The 26,002-nt window shown below is 35.2% G+C and overlaps 1 protein-coding gene across 1 annotated transcript in view; it reads left to right on the top strand.

Moving 5' to 3' along the window:
• Positions 1-26,002, top strand: part of Tll1 (tolloid like 1) — a 179,845-nt gene that overhangs the window by 77,525 nt on the left and 76,318 nt on the right. Inside the window, exons 2-6 of the mRNA XM_027394106.2 lie at positions 8,372-8,482; positions 11,756-11,836; positions 13,736-13,888; positions 14,421-14,538; positions 25,429-25,607. Of these exons, the coding sequence (XP_027249907.2) occupies positions 8,372-8,482; positions 11,756-11,836; positions 13,736-13,888; positions 14,421-14,538; positions 25,429-25,607 (642 nt within the window). The remainder of the gene's footprint in view (positions 1-8,371; positions 8,483-11,755; positions 11,837-13,735; positions 13,889-14,420; positions 14,539-25,428; positions 25,608-26,002) is intronic.

The raw sequence follows: 26,002 nt of genomic DNA, 5'->3' as shown, positions 1-26,002 counted from the left end.
ATACCTTTGTTCCACCCTTCTGGTATAACATGTACTTTTATATTTGTTATGTTTAACTTCCCAACTTAATGAATAATTGAAATCCATGTTTTCTGAAGAGATTTCAAACATTATAATGTGTTTGAATAGTTTCTGTCTCTTCTATAATCAATAATCCATAGTGTAACTTATTTTTTATGCTGTGCTCCACCAACTTATCCCCATAAAAAATCTCTACCATTGGTAGAGGAAGTCATAATGGCCATGTGAAATCCATGGGTCCATCTTCCAATACCATTTATGAAGAAAGATTGAGTAAATATTTCAGTATTAACAGTTAATTATAGCACTTTCCTAAAAATTAAATATTAGATGATTTTTTTGAGTTTATGTGGAAATACATGGTAAAAGTGGAAATGCCGATTTTTGAAAAATCTACAGACACTTTATAGTTTATTTTATCTTGAGACAAGCTCTTGCAACTTAGTCACTGATAGCTTTGAACTTGTGATCTTGCCTCCCAGAATCATGAGTACTCAGGTCAGAGGCATTATGACCCATATGGCACAAAATGGTTTTAAATAAAACATGTAATAGGGTGACTGTTTTAATTTCTGATGACTTAAGTAACTCATTTGTTACCTGGAAATTTTTCCTGTCCTTAATTTAAACACATTTCTGAGAGTTGATATAAAATATTTTATTTGGTTTACTCTCTCAAGTAAAATTTTTAGATAATTATTTGGGACAAAGAGGCCAGAGGATCAGGAGTTCAAGGCCATTCATGGCTAAGTAGGCAATCAAGATTATTCTAGTTTTAGAAGACCCTGTTGCAAACAAACAACAAAAATGAGATATTTTTTTTCCTATTGGGAGTTTATATTAAAATCCATAAATGTTATTTGTACCTACAAAATGCTTACAGAAAATTATTTTTACTTTCTAACCTTGCCTCTAAAACATGGATTTGATCATTTCTCAAATCTTACTTTTCCTTGGTAGTTTGCAGAGTTTGCCTATCATGTAACAACAGTTGACTTAGGAAACTTTACTTTTGCCTTTGAGGAAATTTCTATTAGGCTTTCATTATCAGTCAAAGAGTCTTCTCACCTCCTTATATGATGTCATCCTTCTTCTCCCACTACAGTATCAATTACAGCTGGATGCTTAAACAGGTGGAGAATGAGTAGCAAGCAAACAGGTACTTTTGGCTATCCTTGTACCTTAGAGCATTCTCTCTATATCCTAAGCATTTCATGGTAATCAACTTCTAGGAAACTCATGTATTTCATGAGCCTGTAAGTGGGGTAGTTAGAAGAACAGGACCACATAGTCCATAACTATATTTCATGATATATGTTATAAAAATCAAAAAGAAAGACAGATGCCTTAAATTAGATTTAAAAACATACTTCAATAATATACTTTATATTGAACAAATTTGAAATATTTATTTTTGGGGAATGATTAAATAGCTATATTTTTGTGTAAGGCAAATAGGTCAAATAGGTAACATATCTATCTCACTTTTTAGTGAAACTTCTATCTAATCTGTGTTATACTTCTATTTCCAGTTTTTTAGGTTGTGTATGTATGTATGTGTGTATGTTTGAATTCTGTATATGTGAGGTGAATATGCTTGCGTGTATGTACATACACATAAGGGGGTAGTTTGCACATATGTATATGGCAATGTATTGCATGTATTGCATGCATGCACGTGTGTGTGTGTGTGTGTGTGTGTGTGTGTGTTTTGGACAATTTTAGGTGTTATCATTTGTCTTAGTTAGGGTTTCTATTGCTGTGAAGAGACACCATGACCACAGCAACTCTTATAAAGGAAAACATTTAACCTGGGTGGCTTATAGTTCAGAGGCTTAGTTCATTATCATCATGGCAGGATATGGTGGTGTACATGCAGATATGGAGCTAGAGCTGAGAATTCTACATCATGATCTACAGACAGCAGGAAGTGACCTGAGACCCTGGGCCTATCTTGAGCATAGGAGACCTCAAAGTGCCCCCACAGTAACACACTTCCTCCAACAAGGCCACTCATAATCCAACAAATCCACACCTTCTAATAGTGCTCCTCCCCATGAGCTTATGGGGGCCAATTACACTCAAACAAACGACTACATAATTCTTAGGAGTTGTCTATCTTGTTTTATAGAGACAGGGTCTCTCAAGCCTGGGATTTAGGGAGATTGCTAGCCATTGCCCAGAACCTTCCCGTTTCTTCTTGCATTTAACTCTCCAGCATGGCCATTACAAGTGTGTGCTACCTACCATGCCTGGCATTTTACATTGCTTCCTGGTTCAGACTCATTTCTTCATGCCATTGCAGCAAGCTCTTTTTGGACTGAAATATCTCTTCAGCTTCCAATTCTTAGTTTTAATGTATTGGAAATCTCTCTTTATATTTCTCTGGCAATAAGGACTCAAGGCTCTGTTATGGTTCAGTAGGTTGACTACAGATAAAGGTAATGTGTGTGTATAAGAGCTAAAGAATTTGAAAGTGTTAGTTTTACATAATGATAAATGGGGGCAGATGGGCTGGCTCAGTGGGTGTGGGTGTGGCATGGGGTCAGGGGGCTTGCTGCCAGGCCTGAGGCCCTGGTCAGAACTGGCATAGTGCAAGGAGAAAACCCGATTTTTCTTTCATTTTTAAATTTTAAAACTTGGTTATTTTAGAATTTTATGATATATTTTGATCATACTCATCCCTCACACAACTCCTTCCAGATCCAACCTGTCTACCCATCTAACTTTGTGTCTTCTTTCAACTGCTTTTAACCCATCAAGTCCAATTGGTGCTGGTATACTCTTGGATTTGTGCTCATCCACTGGAGTTTGGTTGTTCTACTAGGGGCTACAACTTTATAGAACTATCTCCCTCTCACCCTAGAGCCCTCATTTGTCAAAGGCTTGTCAGCAAGGGTAGGACTTTGAATGAAAACCCATACATGCTCCGAACTCCATACATGCTCCATGGCACATTCGTGCTGTCCCCCATACAAATGATAAATGCACGTGAAAAGGATAAATGTTTTGAAAATAGATATATTAAACTTGGTTTACATATCATATAATGCATGGAGGTATCAACCTAAAGTGCTGTACCATTAATAGGTATAGCTGTGTTCTTAGGTGTTGGTAAAAATAAGCATAGTTTTAGAGATAACAGTGAGAAGCAGGCACTTCCTGGTTTGGTTATTATTTTTGAGACTGAGAAAGTAGATGACTGAAAGCATCCCTATGGAGTTCTGTGTGCCTGCTTACTGTTGATGGAAGCACCCTGAAGCAGGACATAGAGGGAGAGGAGACACCAGATTGGGACATTTGGGAAGAGGGGATTTCTGGAAGTGGGCTTTTCTCCATTGGTAAGGCCCAACAGACTCTCCTTGTCGACCACACTGTGCTCTCAAGTATAATAGCAACCAAATGTAAGGTACTATGGTTTTAATCTAATAATCGTACTGAGTTATTTAGGGTTATTCAGTGTAAGAGTATTTTTTTCAGTGGAGTGAAAGGCTTTGACCTTGCTGTAGGGACTCATCTTTGCCATCTGTGTGACCTCTTTAACAATGTGCTTTGAACTTTTCTCCAGAAAAATGGGTGGGCTCCCTGTTTATAAACTCATACATATTTTATGTTGTTATTGAAAGATATGAGGTACCAAAGACCCTAATCCTCACAACTACCCATTGGACCTACCATTAGCACTAAAAGTTAAAGGAAATAAAGTAGACAAAATATGCTTTCTTCTTGTTTAAGCATGTTAAGTACATTTATTTATTTATTTATTTATCTCTCTTTTGCTCCTCCTCTCTCTCTGTCTCTCTGTCTCTGTCTCTGTCTCTCTTTCTCATGTGTGATTTTATGCATGAGATTTCTACAGCATGCATGTAGACGTCAGGATACAACCTGGAGGAGTAGGTTGATTTTCCCCTTCCACAATGTGGACCCTGCAGATGTAACTCAGGGTATCAGGTTTGGTGGCAAGTACCTTTACAAGCTACCTCAATGGTCTCCTACTTAATAACTTGTAATTAAATCTTTTGTTTTTAATTCTATCATTTATTCTGTGTGGTTTAAGACACTTTACAGGGAGTGTAAGGAGCTTAGATTGTACAGTCTTGCCATACATTGTTTTACATTGTATATTTATTCTGTGTACTGTAGCAGTCCTGGTTTTCTGCCACCCCCAATTTTGTAGGATATTGAAGACAAATGACCTTTAGGTGAAAACCAAAACTTGTGGTTTTGCATGTAGTTTCAAAATTGCCCATTCAACATTTAGTTTTGGCCCACTAGTTTTCTCCAGTTCCCTTTTGGCCACAGGAATCCCAACAAAATTCCAGACAGTTAGGAAATACTTTAATCCCATTGAGCACTTAATTCATAGTGTCATCCCATAGAGCAGCTTCCTATATTCTTCCCAGCTCTAATGTCATCAATGCCAAATCATTGTATTAAATAGGTCAAATTAGTAGTAATTAATACTTTCATTCTTTAATTTTTGATGTTTTAAAATCAAGATCACAAGATTAAAATACAGAAAAGGAAGAGAAAAAAAGTCCACAGTAGAGTCTCATGTATTTATTTGTGTACCAGGCTTTCTCTTGGGCCATCAACCAGCTCCCAAATCATAATATGTAGAGTTACTACTAATTATAAACACTCTGCTTTATCTTAGCTCTTATTTTAATCTGCAACCTGCTTCTCTTTATCTATGTTTTTGCCTCTTTTTACCTGTTTTTCTTTGTGTATATCTTACTTTTTCTATTTCTCATACCAGCCAGGCTGGTGGTTGCCTGGCTTCTGGTCCCAGGTGTGCCCTTCTCTTTCTTCCTGTTTATCTTCTCCTGCTTTTCTCTCTTAAGCTTGGATTTCCCCCTATTTATTTTGTCTATGCCTGACAGCCCCACCTATCCCTCTTTTTCCTAGCTATTGGCCATTCAGCTCTCTATTAGACCAATCAGTTGCCTTAGGCGGGCAAGGTGAAACAAAGGAACCACATCTTTGCATAATTAAATAAACACAGCAGAAATAAATGTAACACACCTTGACATAGTTAAAGTAATATTCCACAGTATAAACAAATGTAACACATCTTTACCTAGTTAAAATAAAATTCCACATCTTCTTTGCCCATAACTATCAAATCTATAGCAGATTGTAATAAAGAAGCCAAATAGACAGTGCTCAGACTATTTTAGCATGCAGAAAAACAACACTTAGATTTAACTAGAGATGCCATAAGAAAACCAAAAATTGTGCAATATGGAGAAATTGGACACTGTAAATATTGCAAGGAGGTAAGGTGGTGGTGGTGGTGGTGAGTGTGTGTGGTGTGTGTGTGTGTGTGTGTGTGTGTGTGTGTGTGTGTGTGTGTGTGTGTGTGAGTTCCTAACATGGATTTGAAGATGTATGGGGTCTAACATGCATTCCAACAGCACATAGGTGAGTTGGCTTCCTCACTCACTACTTCCAAGAAAGTGACTAGTCTTCTCCTGGACCAGTTAGTTTACAGAGCATTTAGAACTGCCTGCCAAGCTGTATCTGAAGCTATGAGTTAGAACAAAAGTTGGTAAATAAAATGGGTTTATATCCTCTATAACTGTTTGTCTGTAATTAAGTATCAACTGACCTCATGCTTCTTCTTCTTCTTCTTCTTCTTCTTCTTCTTCTTCTTCTTCTTCTTCTTCTTCTTCTTCTTCTTCTTGTCTCTCTGGAAGTAATGTTTTTGGATTCTGTTACATATATAATCCATAATTTGTTTACTGTGTTTGGTGTAACATATAAGGGCATTTGTGCCAACTCATATGAAACAAAAGGGTCATGATCCCCTGTGTAAATTGAGAGCATGGGAAGAGGGAGGAGGGATCTATGAGAATGAGAAGAGAAGAAGAGGAAGGATGCAGAGGTCATGAGGGACCAGAAAGTTTGAGTCAGGTGTTGATTAGAAGAAAGGATATGTGATAGGTAGGGTTTTAGTTGGGGGGCAAGGCAGGGGAGGAAGGGAGGGAGAAGGGAACTGGGATTGTCATGTAATTCAATCTTGTTTCTAATTCAAATAAAAAATGATAAAAATTCTAAAACACACTCATATTTAAATTTACTGTAACTCTACTTAGTATTTAAAATGTAGAGCTGAAAAACTGATATTTCAGCAGTGTTATGCCTTAGATTTCTAGCCAGTCTGAAAGTTTATTCCTACAGAAATAAAATTGAATAGTATTAAAGATGATGATAGTGATAGCTATTCCCAGTAACTGGGAGTTTACTAAATGTAGGAATCTGAGATTCATTTCCAGACCCATTAAATACTAAGGTTTTGTTTTAAGCAGGTTCTCTGATTCTTGTTCAAAGTTAGAGAAGCTTGACTTCAGGCTCTCATTGTCTGCAGGACTACAGTCTTAAGGAAGAAATGGGCTGACTTTGCCTGTGGTCACAACTATTGTCTCAGTCATATATATACTGGTAGTGTTTTAAAGAATAGTAAACTTGAATTTACCTGAAAACCTTGAAATTTATTTTAATGAAAACCCATGATTCTTTTGTTATGATAGATAAAATAATAAATTAAAGTAGATTATCTCTTTAATGAGACGAGTGGCTATACGGGTGTTGAGAGCCTTTATGTTTTCTGTGGCATGTGTAGGAAGTGGAATTCAATTTTAGAGTCTGGATTTAATTTTGGGCATCAAAGATTTGAGTAATATAAACTGTTCTCTCTCTATGACTTTGTTTTTATGATCATAACTGACAGTAAGCCTTTCTCTATGGTGATTAGATTGCCATTCAGCTGACAGAGTTCAGCATTGGTGGTGTGGAGGGAGAAAGCAGTTGAGAGGGGAGTTTGAAGTTAAGAAAGAATTACCCATATTTTGAATTGATAACGTAACTAGAACTGAGTTCTGTTTTCTTCCTATCTTGATTTGTACATCAGTCTGACCTACTCACCTCTCAGTTTTGTGGGAAGAACCCAAACTCGACAGTTAATTAAATTAATTATATAATATGCTTAGCCTTTGATGAAAGCTCCAAACAGTTCATAACATTTAGAACTGGAGTTTAAATTTTATAAGTTCACTACTTTTTTATTAACTATTTCTTCATAGTGCTAAAATTCATAAAGATAGAGATTACAGTCCAATAGAAGACATAAATTTTAAAAGGAGGGTTTCTATTACTTCAGAAATCTTTATTTTTTACCTTCCCCTTTTTGTTTTACAGAAAAATATAAAGTTAATTAAAAAAGAGTATTTGTAAACCAGTATTAAAATGAAAAGACAGATAAAAGAACAAAATGAAAAATAATCTTGGAAGTTCTAGGCATTTTTCAGAGACTTACTCTCTCATGATAAATGCATCCTCTCTGCCAGGTATCCTGATGTTAGGGTACTGTGACATCTTTTGCTACAAAGTAATCAGAGGCTTAGTTTCAATTTGAACAAGGCTTCTATTTCATTATTATGTTAGTATTTATGATCTTAAAAGATAAATTTATATGATAGTTATGAATGAGGCCCATTCTTTCACAATGGCTTATAGATCTTTGCTTTTTTCTGTAGCAAAACATAAAGCCTTGTATCAAATTTGTGTGTTCTGGATTATGGAATAATTTTGAAGTTCCATAAGTGATAAATGTGACTTATTAGTTGTTAAATATTAACAGCACGGCAAATAGTTGATGCCTAAATAAACATGGACTTAAAACTTAGTTTTAAAATTGTGCATCCATTTCTAAATTCCTAGAGGCAACTTGGTCTTTTAGACATGCCTTAGAAGCAACAGACAGTGCTGAGTGAGTGGCAGCCACCATACAGCCTTCCTATTTTGGATTAAATCTTACTGAATTGAGTTCTCTTAGTACATCTTTTCCTTGTTACTACTTCCACCTGTTGGTGAAGGCTTGCACAGGGTCACAGGCATCCATAGAAAATGCAAGCATTCATATTTAATTTTCATAAATTTGCAGATTAGCTCATGGCACCAGCTGCTCCCTGTAGATCAGCTCCTTCAAACAAAATACTCTTTCCTTTCTGTCAAAATACCAACCTTGGGGATGGGCTGTATTTATATTCTGACAAGTCTAATCTTACCCTGGTAAGATTATCTTTAAAATGTGCTCTTGAAAATGATTCATTTTTTAATTATGTGATTATATGAGTGGGGGAGGGGTATACAAATGAGTGCAATGACCATATAGATGGGGTTATAGGTGTACCTGTGGCACCTGAGGTAGTTACTGAAAACAAATGTAGTTTGTGCTCTTAACCTCTGAGCCAGGTCCCCAGCCATTTCATAATGTTCTATAGTTAACCTTATATGCATTGATTTTACTCTGACAATTGTTTTATTTTAATCCCACTTTTTGTTCTAGCTGTGTTTTGGGGCGACATTGCCTTAGACGATGAAGACTTAAATATCTTCCAAATAGACAGGACAATTGACCTGACTCAGAGCCCCTTTGGAAAACTTGGACATACCACAGGTATGATTGACTATTTGAACGTATTTATAATTATTTTGGGCAAAATATAATTGAAATTATATGAATAATCTTAAAACCCCACATCAAAATTGACTTTTTACACAGATATAAACATAGTTTAAAGTTTAGGTTCTTATCATAGCTTTCATTTATAATTTTATTTAACAACCCTTTTATACATAAGCTCCATTCATGGCTCTATACAGATAACTTGTATGAAAAACCTCTGGAGGCTATTTCAATTTTCTATGTTTTGATCATGTTTGAAATATGCCTATATGGAAACCCAGAGGTTTAAAATAATATCTTTTAAGGGTGAAATATCTTTTTTAGTTTCTTAGTAAAATTTTTATTCTGAGTTCCATTTTAGAGGAGATTGAAAGACATAAGGATGAGATTTTGTTTTTTAGTTATAGCTGAAAAATCTAATTTATTTATTTATTTATTTACTTACTTATTTATTTATTTTTGAGACAGTGTCTCATGTTGCCCGGCCTAACTTCAACCTTGCTATACAGTCCCTGCTGGCTTCAAACTTCTGATCCTACTACCTTCACTTCCCAAGTGCTGTTTTAATCATATGCTATTGTGCCAGGCATTAAAACATTGATTTGATGCATTCCTTTTATCTTATTTAATTCTGCCCTATGCTAGGTTGACCTTCCCTTTCTTACTTTTCCCAGTTATTCTCAACCTTTGAGAGACAAATGACCCTTTCACAGGGGTCACATATCAGATCTTTACATTAAGACTCATAACTGAAGCAAAATTATAGTTAGGAAGTAGCAATGGAAATTTATTTTTTTGTTTGTGGGTCACCACAACATCAGGAACTGTGTTAAAGGGCCACAGCATTAGAAAGTTGAGAACCACTATCTTATCCTAAGTAATATTATATATGCATATGATTCCTCTCTGCTATCCAGCAGATAAATCTGTCTCAGAGTTAAGACTTTTTACTGTTCATCAATATTTGTCTAGCTTATTCGTTTTAGTATCCTTTTGTTTAAGCAAAATCTAAACATGGAGAAGCAGTATGGTAATGCAGAGGATGCCAGTGGGATGGTTCCTAAAAGTGACAGATGTTAACAATTGGTGTGTGTCTGCAGATATGCATACGCACATGTGTGAAAACACTTCAAAATTAATTACAGAAGATATGTGTAAAATGCAACATCATATTTCCATATTATACACTTTATCAAGCAGTTTCTAAAATAAGAGCATTGACCTGTCCAGTTAAAATATTCTCATAGCCAAGAAAATTCTTTGCATGAGGAATACAAAAGCTAAATTCTAAGGAATTACTAAAAAATAATATGCTTTGGCCTTTATTATATGTAGTGACAATCTTTCCTAGACCTGGACCCATGTATATACATTGCAAATATAAATATGTGAACTTGGGTTTTCAAAACCATCAATTTTCTTTAATCTCTTACACATACACAAGCAAAGGTGCAGGTCTCCTCATGACATTTTCATATCTATTTAGTCATAGTTGGCCTTCTTTCCAAGCCCTCTCTACTAGGCTCAGAATGGAAATTGGACAGCACGTTCCTCTACAGTATGCTTCTTCCTCCAGCTTTTATGGGGACAGTTTATTCTGGACAATAAAGAACTGACACTACTTGGCAAAACATTGTGTATGTCAAACTGCCTTTTGAGTTTTTATTAAAGTGACCCTTTGCTATAAGTGTTAGTTAGGTCATTCCTTAGGGCTCACTTCCTATGCTATTTTAGAGCCATTGATTTTCTGTGATTAAAAAAACTAACACTATCATTTAATATTGCTATTTCATTTAAATGTAGGTTCTGAGATAACATAGTTGGAGGGAAAATATCTCTTTAAGTATATAGTATAGGACACAGTATAGTTTTGAAAATATAAACACTATAAATCTGTGGCTGACAAATGCATAGATCAGAAAAGCTTCTTTGTAACTTTTCACTCTATAAGTGACCTTCAAATAATTTAAGTGTCCTATATTTTATGATTTTACTTAATTTTCCCTTTCCTTGGAATTTGTTTATATAGAGTTCTTATTTTCCTCTTCTTCTAATTTCAAAATGTATGGGTTATATTGACAAATAAATAAACATTTGATTTTTATAGTTCCATTCTGTTCTGGAACAATTGACCTGTTAAAATTAAATACACCTGTTAAAGTTTAGTGAGGCACCATTGTCCAACTTTATTTCATTTATTCTACATATTATTCAAAATTACTAAAATATTCTCACAAACAAAATTACCTTTTCCATCCATAGAACTATCTTGATAGCATCCAAACACTTCTTTCTTTTTGATAAGTATTTTGACTCCATCTAATATAACTAAAGTTTCCATAAAATGGTTATTTAAAACATGTAGAGCCCATACTTTAAAAAGGTTTCAAGTAGCTGCATAGGAATGAGTACATTTGAGTGTGACCTCATCTTTCTGAAATGCCTGATGGAAAAATTTCAAAAATTTTTCTCAAGATGCACAGCAAAAATGTGACTATGTAATGCAGATAATTAAACAGACTACTAGCCCATGCTCCCACTGTTTGCCTTATAAGGACATTTGACTTCTTTAAGAGGTTAGGTTTCTTTAACCTTTTCTTTTCTTCCTTAATGTCTGAAACATCCTTTGAGGGTATTCTATTATTATTTTTTTTAAATTCTTGCAAATCTCATAATATAACACATTTTGTAGTTGAACATCCTTTGGTGTACGGACCCTGTGAAATTTTCTTTATTATATAAATTAAGGAAAATAACTTTCATGATGTAACTGAATGCATTATAAAATCTGACCTGATATATCAAAGTTTAGGAACAAGACTTGCTCTGCAAACTTACTCTTCTAGTGTTTTGATTTCCACTTCCTGGCAAGACATCTGAACAGACTCAGTTTACACAGAGGAAGTAGCTGGGAAGCAATCAATAGGGCCCTGTGACTTCCTGACATTCAGCATAGCATAGTTATGTGGTAACAGTTAGTGTCAAGGTCACTGAGAAGAAAAATGTTTCAGATTATCAATAGATAACTCAATTGTCATGATGCCCTAATAAAGTCATTTAGTTTGCTTGCTGAGTTTCTCCCACCTTCTTATTTTTAGTTCCTGTGTTCCTGTAGAAACTTTGCTCTCTACAAAGATTCATGAATAATAATTCCTAATGAATTAATTCCACATAAAAACACAACCAAGGAGAAAACAGAATTATTGCTAATGTTTATCTGCAAGGGCTAACAGTATTAGACAATATTTTTCTTTTATTCTTTAGGTGGATTTGGAGACCATGGCATACCAAAGAAACGAGGGGCTCTCTACCAACTTATAGACAGGATAAGACGACTTGGCTCTGGTATATCAAGTTTAAAGTTGCAGACACTTGACTGATTACATTAAAAATGTTACCCAATAGAAATTCAGTTTATTAAGATCAGTGTGCCACTATTTTTAAAGTAGGTAAATGATATACTGAGAAAGAATCACTTTTTTTGTTAATTGATATCTCACGTCTGGTTAAAGAGCTTAAGTTAGAGAAAATTGAAATATTCTTTTTGCTTAGCTTGAGCTTTTCCTTATATAAAATGATTTAAATATTAATTAATTGTTGATATTTATTTCCAGTTCATTAAGTACCATGTGAAAATATTTTATAAGCCATCTCATAAAGAATTTTTATTAAATGAAAAAAGTCACAGCAGTATTTATTTCTAAATGAAAGCTATTTTTATTAACTTGACAAAAGGATATTTCAATTTAGGAAAGAATTGGACCAGGAATGTTGGTTTATGCCTGTTCTCCATACCACTTTGGAGGTTGGCTAAAGTGTATTGCCATAGCTAGAGGGGGCCTGAGCTACACTGTAGATTTTAGGAATACTTGAGACCCTGATTCAAAACAAACAAACAAACAAACAACAAACAAATACAAATATTCCACAAAATAAAAACAAGCCACAATCAAACAAAAAACAAAATCAGAGCACTGGTTAAGAGGTTAAGAGCACTGGGTGCTCAAGCAGAGGACCTCAGTTCAATTCCCAGCACCAGAATTGCAGTTCACAACTTAATTCCAGTCCCATGGTACCTGATAACCTTTTCTTGCCTCTGTAGGCATCAGGCAGAAATGTACTGACAGATATACATGCAAGCAAAACACGGCATACATGAATATAAAAACATTTAAAAACAACCAAAAAACAAAATAAAACAAAAATATTTATGTATTCATGTATATATTTCATAAAACTTTATTGTGGTCTCATAATTATTCATGCATAAATATTCAGCTTATTGTCATTCATAGGTTCTGAAACCTTTTTGTAAAGCCCTTTATTTGGGTTTAATGTCCTTATACTCTTTCAAGAAATAGGTAAATAATTCAATGATCTGTGAAGGTGCTTTCCAGAAGTCATCTTCCTAAGAAAGACTATGTGTTTGCTCAAGGACATTGAAGAGATAGACACACTCAAGACTTTGTCATGGGAGTCTGTGTTCAGTGTTTGTCACAATAGAGCATTTCATAGTGAGGGGAATCACAGTAACACTGTTGAAAGAAAAGAATAGTCTTTAATATGTGTGAAAAGCAAACAAACCAAGAAAAATTCCAAGAAAGGCAAAGAAAGTAAAACTCTTGACTTGGAGTTTGCACCAACTAGGCAGCATTTTGTTATTCTGTTATTGTGTTGTAGCAGCCTATAGCTCATGTTGATAGCTGAAGTAGTATGGGGAAGAAAGGAATGGAGATAGCCTATGGTCTCAGTGAACAGCACATATTTTTCTTAACTGTGTATATGATGTAACTTTTATGGCTTTAGGCTATTTTATTGGAATACTAACCTTGATTTCAATGATGAAAGTACTTGGCCAGAACAATTTAAAGAAATAATCTTGAGTGTTGAGCTCTTTTCTTGAACAGTATCTATTTTATCAGGTGGTGAATGGCTCATGGGCTGATAAGATAGGCAGCATAAGAAGACTTTTCCATGACCTTATACTCTTTCAATAATTTTAGACCCTAGTGTCTGAAATATGAAAATCCATCATGACTCATACATAGGACATTAAGAAGTGATATTTGGGCTTGAAATACTTAGTATTTATTTCTATATATTTCGTAAACATGTAAAATGACTGCCATTTTCCTTTAATGCATTTTGGGCATATTTATACATATACATATGTACGATACTTGAACTTTCATCCTTTAAGAGGAGTATGATTCTGTTTGACAGATGTTTTAAATGTTACTGCAGGCTTGGAGCAAAATAAAACCACTAAAGGGAAAGCACCTCCAAAATTCTCAGAGCAAAATGAGAAAAATCGAGTTCCCAGAGCTGCTACATCAAGAACAGAAAGAATATGGCCTGGAGGTGTCATTCCTTATGTCATAGGAGGCAACTTTACTGGTAAGATGGTCTCAGTGTGTGTGTGTGTGTGTGTGTGTGTGTGTGTGTGTGTGTGTGTGTGTGTGTGTGTGTGTGTATGTGTTCAAGGAAATCTGTTATACAGGTCTTGTGTTTTATAGAAAATACACTATCCAATCAAATGTGAGAAAAAGCTCAATTAACATGGGTTGCTAACTTAAAACTTTCCAAAGTTGAAGTAAAATATCATTAGTCTTTCATTTAGAGTCTAAAGTATTGTGCTGGATTTTATACTGTTTCAAATTTACTATAGAAAGCAGCTTCTCTGCCCTGAGGAGATGAATGCACACACCATCCTCAGGGTCTTGCACACACATATTTGTAGAGCTAATGGGCTTTAACCCTTAGACTAGAAAGTGAGTGTGGATTCTGAGCAATGACTCATTTGTGAACCAGGCACAGTTGATGACAGTACCAGCTAGCATCCTGAACTACCAGCCAGGATGGGTGAGCCAGCACCAAACACACCTCCCTGAAAGCCCACACTGTTTTATAAAGTCATGAATTTTTCCAGGCAGCCAGCGAGCCATGTTCAAGCAGGCCATGAGACACTGGGAGAAGCACACATGTGTGACTTTCACTGAGAGAAGTGATGAAGAGAGTTACATTGTGTTCACCTATAGGCCTTGTGGGTAAGTAGAGAATGGACTTAAGTTTTGAAGACTAAAAGGGGAAAGCTTGGAGGTAGGATTCCTTTCTTCCTGTTTGCAAAGGACAGGCTGAGTTTTGCATGAGAAAATTTGTATTCAGACAAATGTAAGTTATGGTTACTGGTCTTTGTGCCCATTTAGAGGTTATTTATCTTAGTACTGCAGTTTTTCTAGAACTCTTCTCTCTGGGTTTAGAAACCTCTTGTGTCTCCCTGTGAAATCTAAGCAGTTTGTTTCTAGTACAGTTGCCCATCAAGTCACTTGGTCTCTGGTCTATGCTGGTCCTCAAGTTCTCCCTGGTAACATCTCTGACCTTTAGGCCAGTCTACCTGCTCTCATCTTACTCTACCAAATTTCTTCCACCAGCAATTGTCTTCCAAATGGACTGGTGAGAGCAAGATTTTATACTACCTGAGATTCTTTGGTGTTTTCTCCTATAATAGTGTTTTCCAAATGGTCTTACATGACAATAAAGGCTTTCTTAAAAATAATTTTAGGAAAAGAAAAAAATAGGACACAATGAACGATAAGTGCAAACATTTTTTTCAATTAAAAATACTCCGTAAATACTGAATATATATATATTTTTTCAATTAAAAATACTCCCTAAATACTGAATATATATATGGTTTTTCTTTTCGAGACAGGGTTTCTCTGCTCTTATAGACCAGGCTGTTCTCAAACTCACAGATATCCACCTGCCTCTGCCTCCCGAGTGCTGGGATTAAAGGTGTGTGCCACTACCACCTGGCCCTGAGATTACATTTTAGTAGCTACTTCTACAGCAGAAGTACCAATAGCCATAACTGGTATTTAACTAATTGAGTGAATTTTCTAAATTTACATAAAAGGAAAACTATCACTGTTCCCTTTTAGAAGTGAATATTCATTTATATCCAAGAACATTTTATGCAGGCCTGACTTGAAAAACAAAATACAACTTTCTTCAAGAAACATAGGTAGTTAGAGTAATGGCCACATAAACTGTTTCTGCCTCCACATCTCCCACTAAATCTCATAATATTGCAAGTTATGAGATATTGCAGTAGCAGCTGTCCAAGTAGTGACAAACACTTTCAAAATCCTTTTTCTTTTGCTATGGACTGGAGAGATGGCTCACTGGTTCAGGGAAGTCACAGGTCTTCCAAAGGAACCCAGGTTTGTCTCTAGCACACACATTGGAGCAACCTGAAAATTCATGCAACTCCAGGTCCAGAGGATCCAATGCCTGTGGTCTCTGTCATCACCTACTCTCATGTGCATGCACCATCCCCCACATATACACATAATTAAAGAAGCAATGAATAAAATACAGTCCTAAAAATTCCTCTTATGGAAATCTTCAAACTTTTCTTCTGTGTTTGGAATCTATCAGAAATTGCATGATTTCTTTTCTAGCAGTACTTGGTAGTGGTTCCCTCTGTTTTCTGTTCCCTCTCACCAGAAGGCACACATGGTTGGACTTCCTCATTTACAATGTTTTTAACAGTCAGTAGAGAGAGGAGGTGGCAGCCAGACCCAACCATCATCAACATCCACAGCATTACAAATGTTGATTTATCTTTGTTCTGTATTTTAATTTGGAATCCTCTGTCTTTTTGTTGAACAAAAGAACCATTATTATGGCCATTAATAGTTAAATAACTTCAGTGCATCTAGATTTATTTTTTATGTAATTTTTTATAATTGAAAATATATTTTTCATACAATATATTCTGATTAAGGTTTCTCCTTTCCTGTATTCCTCCCAGATCTCTCTACCTCCCCTCCCATCTGAATCAACACCCTTCTTTTGCTCTCTCTCATTAAACTGTCATTTAAAAGATAATAATAAATATCTGTTAATGGGTAGGTGCTCAACAAAAATGTTGGTTTTTTAATGTTATTTTATTTATTTTGAATTTATTACCTGAAGCTCTTCTTGACACAAGAATCAATCCAACTGCTATAGCTATCTAAAGTGCTCATATATAGAACTCAAAATGTGTTTATATATAGGACTCAAAATGGTTATTGAATTCTTTTGGAGAAAGCACTTCTCACTCTATGATGGCCCCTTTTCTATTTAAGGGAAACATACATGATATCTGTGAGTATGGGAATGGGACCATCACATTATTTTCTCTTTCCCCATATTTTTCTAGATGATTTTACCTTTAAAAAGTAAGAGATTTCAACTTTGGCCTAAACTGAATGACGTTAATAAAAGTTAAAAATCATTGTCTCCAGATATTTTTGGACAGTACCATAAAGTATTGTCCATTGTTCAATAATTGAGTAATGTTTCCTTCAAATTACTCACATTTTGGCTGGGTAATTTTAAGTTACTTTGAAATGCCATCTAGTTCTTGTATCCGTTTAATATTTTTAAATATCTATATCTCTGGGGTTCCTTCTGATTATCTAATTTTAACAATTACTGCCCAGTTTATGTATTTCTAAATAGGTATGCTGGCAGCAACACATCTTTCTTCCCTCCCACTCTTCAATTTTACAAAACAAAAGTCTGCTTTTGTTTGTAATACATTGATATTTATACTCATTTTATTTTTACTTTAATGTTTCCCATTTTCATCCTACCAGACCAGGTTCCCTCATTTACCACTGACTTACTTTTGTTCATAGTTTTTTTTTTTTAATGCCTTTATTAGGTAGATGCTATGTTTAGGATGTAAGAAAAGAGTAAACAATGTGAAAAGTTTCTCAGCACCAGATAACTCATTCCTATGACAAAGGAGACAGTGACATGTATTGAGAAATCTAAAGGGAGACTATAATGGACAAATGATTCTGGTCATGGGATCTGTCCTGAGATGTAGTTAATATAGACAGTGAGATTCCACTGAGAGGACTCATTGGTTTCCTCTGCCACTGGGTATTAATTGCAGCGGGAGACTGCATCTCTCCTCTACACAAAATGAACTCAAGGCTATTTTTTTAAAACTTATTGTCTCTTGTTATTTGGGATTTTTTTGTCATATTAGTCTCTTACTTATTATTTTGATTTTTATATTGGTTGTGTGTATGTGTGTGTGTGCGTGTGTTTCTTTGTTGCTTTGACTTTCCTTCCTCTGTTTTAAAGAAAGGGAAAGAACACAGAGGTGCGTTGGTAGGGGTGTGGGTAGGGAGGATCTGAGAGGAACTGAATGAATGAATGGAAAACATGATCAGAATATATGATACAAACATTTGTTTCAGTAAAGAAAAAAAGAGAAAAGGGCAATAGTTGGAGATGGATCCTCCTAAAAATATCACAGAATATACCTGAGAAAATGAGTCCAAACTAACCCATTCTCCCAATTTTGCTTAGGTTCTGGTTCAAGAAATGGCCATTAACACATGCGTAGAAATGTCATATTGGTCCCCACAGATGTGTAGAGTTACTATTTGTCAATGAAATAGTCAGAGGATAGTAATGTCTCTCAGTTGCAAACCATATGTCTTGCATGCTCAAGGTCCTGGGCTTGATACCTAACAGTCCAAAATTAGCACATAAGCAAGTAAAACTGATTAAATAAAATAGCAAATGATTTTTAAACGAAATATAATAAGACACCTTGCCTTATCTGTTCCTTGGTGAGATTCTTCCCATGACTTTATTCTCATCCATTTTTGAGATCCCCACAGTGGGACTTGCCCTACCTGCAGTAGTCACAGTTAACTTTACCTCAGCTTGATCAAGTATCTTTGTCAAGGACTAGAGCATACAACTTACTTTGGTGTCCCTCATGGCACCCACACATTGTTTTACATATAGGTATTGATGAAAGTATAGACAATTTCAACATTGTTTCAGTCTCATAAATTTCTTAAAGGATAAACACTGTGGGGATTTATTTTTTACAATCCAGATATTTTAAAGAGTTACAACATACCCAGACATGATTAAAGCTCATCTACATTCCTAAAAATCAGACTTTTTACACTTAAAAATATTTTTGTTTATTTTTGAGATTGTAATTTAGTTACATTTCTCCTTTCCATTTCCTCCATCCAAATTCTCCCATATGCCCTTCCCCACTTGCCTTCAAATTTATAGAATCTTTTTTTTCATTAATTGTTATTGCAATTCATGGTCCTTTTGCAAGTATGGTCCTATTACAACCTGTTGAGTCTATAAGTTGCTCATGTGAAAATCAGACTTTTAAGTGCTATATATATATATAAATATATATGTCAATGTTATTGTAGAAATGGTGTGTTTTGGTGATTTGGGGAGTATCATTTCACATTTTCTTGTTTGCCTTATATTATTTTTCAGTAATTGTAATAATACTATGCAATAATACTAACTCATTGACTTCTGAACATTTCAATTATCTTGTGACTTGTAAATTTCCTTCTGGGTTAATGATACAGTTGTGTCACCAGTTTGGTTATGATAATGCTGCACATAAGTCTCAAACAATAATCTCAACTTTAACAGAGCTTGGAATTGTTGTTGCATAAATATTTAGGGCCTTCTAGAATACACCAAGCCAATGTTCATCAGCCCTCCTGGTCTTCAGTGTTGGGTCTATTATGTTTTAAGTAGTGAGGCTTTGAATGTATATCATTTGTATACATATAATACGACTCACTAAGGATTGTGGCTTGCCTGTACCATGGTGCCATTGCAATTGATGGCCATATTATCAGCTCCATTTCCTTTTTCTTTTATTTTAAGTGTGCTTATGTTATATATATGGCCGTTTTGACTGTGTGCATGTCTGCACCATGTTTGTACTTGGTAACTGTAGAAGCCAAAAGAGGTTCCTGGATCCCTTAGGGCTGGAGGTAGAGTCATCTGTGGGTAACATGTAGATGATAAGACTAGAATCTGAGACCTCAAAAATAGCAGCAGTGCACTGAATCATTGAATCACCTCCTCAGCCTCCACCACTTCTATTTCTAATGTTAATACAGTAAAGGAACACATTTTACCTTAATCACCTTACCGATAAGGCAATTTGTAACTTTTATAATTTCTAAAACTAAGAACTGAAAAAGCTCTTTGCCATCACAGGGAAAGCTGTTGAATATGAAACTTTCAGTACCTTCAAGACATTATATTTTCCATCATTTTATTAAGGAGAGACTTGTTTTATGCCAGAATGGTGGTAGGGATATAACTAATGAACTGTAATAAAACAATAAATAAATATTAAAAGATACTAGTCAGATTATTTTATAATTTAGTCTAAGTGAGTTTCATAGTATTAGGTTAAAGATATTCACAAATTTTTACCAGAATGTTTCTTTTTTATAAAAATTTACATATGTGCTGGGTGTTGGTGGCACACGCCTTTAATCCCAGCACTCGGGAGGCAGAGGCAGGTGGATCTCTGTGAGTTTGAGGCCAGCCTGGTCTCCAGAGCGAGTGTCAGGATAGGCTCTAAAAGCTACACAGAGAAACCCTGTCTTGAAAAACCAAAAAGAAAAATGTACATACGTGTTATCTTTGATCCATTTTCAATAGGATATATAATTTACTTTCCCCTTCATCATATTTCAAAAAATTTCAACTGAGAAATTGATATTTTCAATGAGTTGCTATTATAATATAGTGGTATTATTATAAGAAAATTACCACTAAAATGTGATATATTTTAATGGAAATTATTTGATTTGTTTTTGTGAGAGATGTTCGTCATAAATTTATTACTCTAGTCTAATGTCCTTTATTTCTACTACTTCTCTCATTCTGTTAGCTTCATCAATACTATTTGTCTACCTAATACTCTTTGACTGCTGTTAGAAAACCAGCTACCAAGTTAATTTACTTAGCTGTTTTCTAGGTTTTGTTTCAATATTTGAATTTTGCTTGTTTGCATTAAGATAACAGTGAGATTATCCTATACTTATTTTGTGCCCTCACCCTTTTGTGCTACTTTCATACTGTATTTTGGGTTATAACATTGAACAGAAGGCTGTTTTTGTTTGTTTTTTGCAAGAGAATTTCAGTTAGGAAGTGTGCAAACAACAGAGACAAGTTAACTTAATGTAAAGCAATTTATGAGGAGGTTTGAAATAAATTGTTGAATCATATTAAGGAAAAACTGGAGATCCAGGTTGGAAGGTGAACCTCAGATAGAATCTCTTTAACCCTTGCTGTACCTAGTCTTATCTTTCTTCTCTGATTTAGGGGACCACATTCTCCTTGAAATATTTGTGGAGGCTACACCACATATGAGACTATGTTCTGGGTGCTAGAGCTGGTGGGGAGTCCTGTCTCCTAAAATGCTAATAAACTAGAAAAGACAGAAAAGAACTACCAAAATAAAGGAAAAAAATTGTGCGACAAATTCTTAGAAGAAAGATAAATGGGGAGGATTGGGGGCCAAATTTGTACGAAGATTTGAAGAAGGTATAGAAGAGAGCCTGCCACACAGGTGTTTTGGAGGTTTGAGTTTCTTATGGGATAGACAGAAAAGGCCAATGAGGCATGAGTTCACTCCCTGTTCAAGGCAGAGAGAAGTGATAACTGGGCAGTGGTGAGAGATGAGCAGTATGTGGTAAGATTTATGGGTATGAAGATCATTTAGAAGACATCAACTCTATCTCATCTGCTTAGAGCACCAAATACTGTTTACTCACAGGTGGTCATCTAAGTATTGTGTGCAGTCTCATGGAGATGCCTTGCTCTGGACATAGCTCTTCTTATGGCAGACCAAACAGTAACCACATGGTCAGCCACATGTTGACTCTTAAGTGTTTTCTCTAGAAATGACAGCTTAGGCTTCTGTGATATTGTCCAGAGCAAGCCATGTAATGAAACCCAGCATTAGTGGAATGGGGACTTGTAATCATCAGCCAGAGATGGAGAATGAGTATTTTTGAACATTGACACAATTTGCCACAGAGTTGCTGAATAATGCCATAATCTGTTTTGACATTTAGAAACCATTATGATGTTAAGGAAATACTGGGATAGTGAGGCAAGAAAGAACAGAAAAAAAGTAGTGAACAATCCAACACTCTGCATGAGAAATGTACACGGAAGAGGGCCTAGGCCCTTCCACAAATGATGTGACAGACTTGATGATCCCCCAGGGAAGACCTCACTCTCCTTGGGGAGTGGGTGAGGGATGTGTTGGGAGGTTAGTGGGGGCATGGGAGGATGGAAGGGTGAGGGAATGGGGGATTGATATGTAAAATAAATTGTTTCTAAAACAAAAAAAGAAAGAAAGAAAGAAAGAAAGAAAGAAAGAAAGAAAGAAAGAAAGAAAGAAAGAAAAGGGCAATGGCACTGCAGTCCATGAGAGGTGGATGGATTCTGGGTTTAGATTAAAGGTCTAGCCAACAAGATTGACTACTGGAGAGAAAGGGAGACTTCCGATTACTCTTGGTGTTTGAAGCCAAAGGAAGATTAAAGTTGCCATCAGTTTTCACCTGGATGAGTTAATCGATGTGTGAGGAGGTGGTTTATTTATAATTCTTCCATTTAGTGAGAACTATACAGGGGAGATATCAGTGAGAGACTTACTGTTGATTGATATAAAGAAGCTAATGAAGGCAGGTGGTGTGTAAACAAGGTCTTCAATGATCTCCTGGAAGCACATTGCCTTGGATGTGTGTGCCAAGTCAATGAGGAAAATAAGAAGAAAACTCCTGCCTTCATGTATTCAACAGTTTGATGGGGCACTTGAAATCTGTGATCTAGAACTTTCTAAAAATCGAAACTAACTAAAGAATTCGATATTTTTAATGAAGATCATATAGTGATTACATTAAATAATTGGAAGTAATTTAAAAGGAAATCACAAAAAAGTAAAAGCAACCCTAAGTTATGGATTGACCTAAAGAAAACTTTTATGATATTTTGGTCTGTAAACCTTAAATGAAAGGCAGTCACAGGAGGTTTCGATTACTTTCTATAATTTAAGGTGAAATGAAACTCTTTTATACATGGAAATCATTTTTCTGAGAGGGCAAGTTAACCTTTGATGTATCTCACTGTAGTAACAACAAATAAATTAGACATGAAATGGCAAGAATCAAATAGAAGAAAATAGCATCAAACTTGATTTCACTAGAAACTAAGACAGTGTTTTGATTAAGTCATGTGTTTTTGAATTTCATGTTACCTTGTCATCACATGCCTGATATTTTCATAAGCATATATTTAATGAACCTTAATGTCTAGAATTCTCCTGTTCCTAAGACCTTTACTTAGTCAAGGAACAAAGTGCCACATTTTTCTTATTTCCCAGGACCATTGAAAATAATAGCTCTATGCAATGGGCACTGTGAAATCTGTTTTTCCTTTCCACTGTGAAACCCATCTTATTATGGGAAATTGCTCTGGGTTCAATTATGCCAAAAAGAGTGTTTTAGGATTAAATAAATAGACAGCCTTTCTGTCCTTCAGAATTCCGTTTGTAAAGTGCTGTGTTCTTTGAATATAACCAGCTAGAATGACTCAACATGGGTAGTTTAATTGCTGTATAGTCATCAGATATTTCTGTCTTCTTACAGTTGCTTTAAAATGGCAAATATTTTAGTTTAAATCTCCAAAGTTTGCAAAAAAACCCCAATCATTTTCTAAATGAAGTAAATTTTGAGTATTTGAGCAGTTACTTTTTAGTATGTAGCAAATATCTGTATGGATTGAATGTATTATTTATAAAAACCAAAATGGGGAAAAAGAGAGAAATCATTAATTATCACTTCTTCCCTACCAGTTATCCAAGAATTCTATTACTGATATATTAATCTTAATTAGTTGATATAACACTTACAGATAATGTGTATAAATTAACATTTCAAATTGGCATAGCATGCATCAAAATGTATAGATATTTGAAAACCACTAAATTAAAGTAGGAAACAATAAGGAGGAAAGAGATGAGAAAAGAATCTATATTTGTTGAAAATTAACAAGACTGTCAAACAGAAAAGAGTGAAATTAAAAGAGGAAAATCCCTTTACCTCATTTGAGCAATTATTTTATTGTATTTAAAAATTAATACATCAAAAAAGGCCCTTTTGACAGTGCCTGGTGCCTTATGATTCCCAACTTCAAGGTCAACTATTGGCTGCTGTCTACTGATGTCTTGGAGGATAGTTCAAGAAACTATTTACATGTAAACTTTAATTATTAATGTTTCAGATGAAATTTGTTTGCACTATGACTACAATCAAATCATACTATTTAAAACTTACTTTGAAGTAGATATCTTATGTGTGCTTGCTCTTGTAAGGGTATGCAAGATTCTCTGTCACACACATGTGCATGCATGATATACATAAATTGAAGCATGGATCCTGTATTTTGGATAAAAACATCAAGTATGTACAAGTGTTAATAAATTGAAGGAATGTGCAGTAAGTTGTTCTCAAGTGCTTGTCATTGAGTAGTTGTAAAATGTATTACACTCTAATATTAAGTAACTGATCCATAGACACATGCCATAAAAGTCTAATATGTTTGCAGCAGCTATGAATTGGTGATTTTCCTTTATAAGTTGTCACAGTCTGGGCAGTGTGACATCACTGAGCAATATGGTCTAGGTAGCATATACACTGTGAACTTTCTAGATTTGTGTCAGTAAGGACACTCCTTAAATGTTAAATGAAAGTTCTCATACTTTGCTCTTACACTGCTTTCTAAATGAAGTAAATTTTGAGTATTTGAGAAGTGGATGGAAAGTTGAAAGGCAGCTTTCTAGAGATTTTTTTTAAAGGACTTGGAGCTTACTAATGAGGAATCTATACTCATGACCAATTTATTGTTTTCATAGCCACACTCTAAACAATATCTCACTGGGGGTCATTTTTTGACTTATGAATTTTGGGGAGACATTGAGATTGAACCTCTTCATCCTGTTAATTACTAACTATAGGTAATTCACCTTTATTTAACTTTTGTAATATTGCATTTATTCGTTTTTGAGTGCAGGTGTGTGCTAATCTGTGTGAGGATGCATGTTATGGCACACAGATGGAGATCAGAGAGCAACTTTCAAGAGTGGGTCTTCTTTCCGTCTGTCGCATGGCCCTTGAGAATCAACCACATTTGTTCAGGACTGGAGGAAATCTTTATCGTCAAGCCATCTTGTTCACCCTCTCAATTAATATTTTTCTCTACTTTCCTTTGTGTGTGTGTAAATATGGAGGTCTGGGTTGATGTTGGGAGCGTCCTCAATGGCTCTTCCACCTTAGTATTCAGGCATGGTTCTCAATTGAACCACTGAGTGGCCTATTGGTTAATCTGTTTCTCTACCCACTTGCTTTGGTGACTTTCTGGTATTTGCCATCAAAGCCTAGGCTTACAAGGGTTTCCAGGCCCATGACATTTACATGGGATCTAAGAATCTGACTTCTGGCCCTTACATCTGCAGTGGCATTTAGTTAACTCCTGAGCCACGTCTCCTTCCTCTTAATCAAGTTTTAAAAAGCATCTTCTCTATTTTAGAATTATTTATTTGGTAAGAAGATTAATTTATATTTTGATTATCCAATGCCTTTCACAAATGGATATTTTTTCTCTTTCTCAAAAGGTTAAAAGCCAATTGTAACTTAAAATAAGGTAGTATTGGGTAATTGGCAGATAACTACACTGATAATGTAGTGATTATAGATGAAGATATTGAAGGGTAAGCATACCTTTCAACAACATTGTATGCCATCATTATCATAAATGTCTCTGATCTTACTTCTGAACTCAACACACTGTGTTGAGGCTTACTTTCTAATATAAAGGTAATTGCAAAGCATTTAATTACTGAGAGACTTTGATCATACATTAACTTAAAAATCATTAATAAAAGGATGTCCTGACTCAGGATGTGTTGGGCTCTATGGTCGGTCACTGTTGTTTTCTAATTTCATGCTAGCTTGTCCAGTTGTCTGCCCTCCACAAGTTCTTTCTTTGCTGTCCACTTTGTACAGATGCTGCTCCTATGTTGGTCGACGTGGGAATGGCCCTCAGGCCATCTCTATTGGGAAGAACTGTGACAAGTTTGGAATTGTTGTTCATGAACTGGGACATGTGATAGGCTTTTGGCATGAACACACCCGCCCAGACCGAGACAACCATGTCACTATCATAAGAGAGAATATCCAGCCAGGTGAGAACTTTGGGGCCCTGAAAACTTACCTTTCTAAACCATGAAAACCTTTCTTAATGTAATATAGTCAACATTTTACTGCATTAAAACTTGCTATTTTTAAGCTTTCTTTCCTAAGATGTAGCTATTTTATTTTAAATATAAATGCATTTTTTGAATGGCTATGAGCTCTTGAGCAGTAAGCTGATAATAAACCTATTTAAACACAGTGCTTGGATTTATGCTGTGGATCAGGCTTTGCCATTATGTACTACAGGTATGAGAATCAATGCTGTCAGGTATAATTTCTGGAGAAAATTCCAGTTGAGTCCTTCCCAAGATAATCTTAATAGTTTCTTGGAGACTTTTCTTCTTATACTTGACTATACTTAAGAAAGATTTTTTAAATTTATTTT

This window comes from Cricetulus griseus (assembly GCF_003668045.3).
Source record: "Cricetulus griseus strain 17A/GY chromosome 1 unlocalized genomic scaffold, alternate assembly CriGri-PICRH-1.0 chr1_0, whole genome shotgun sequence".
NCBI classification, from domain to species: domain Eukaryota; kingdom Metazoa; phylum Chordata; class Mammalia; order Rodentia; family Cricetidae; genus Cricetulus; species Cricetulus griseus.
Note: the sequence above shows the minus strand (reverse complement) of the source record. Positions and strands in the feature narration are given on the sequence as shown.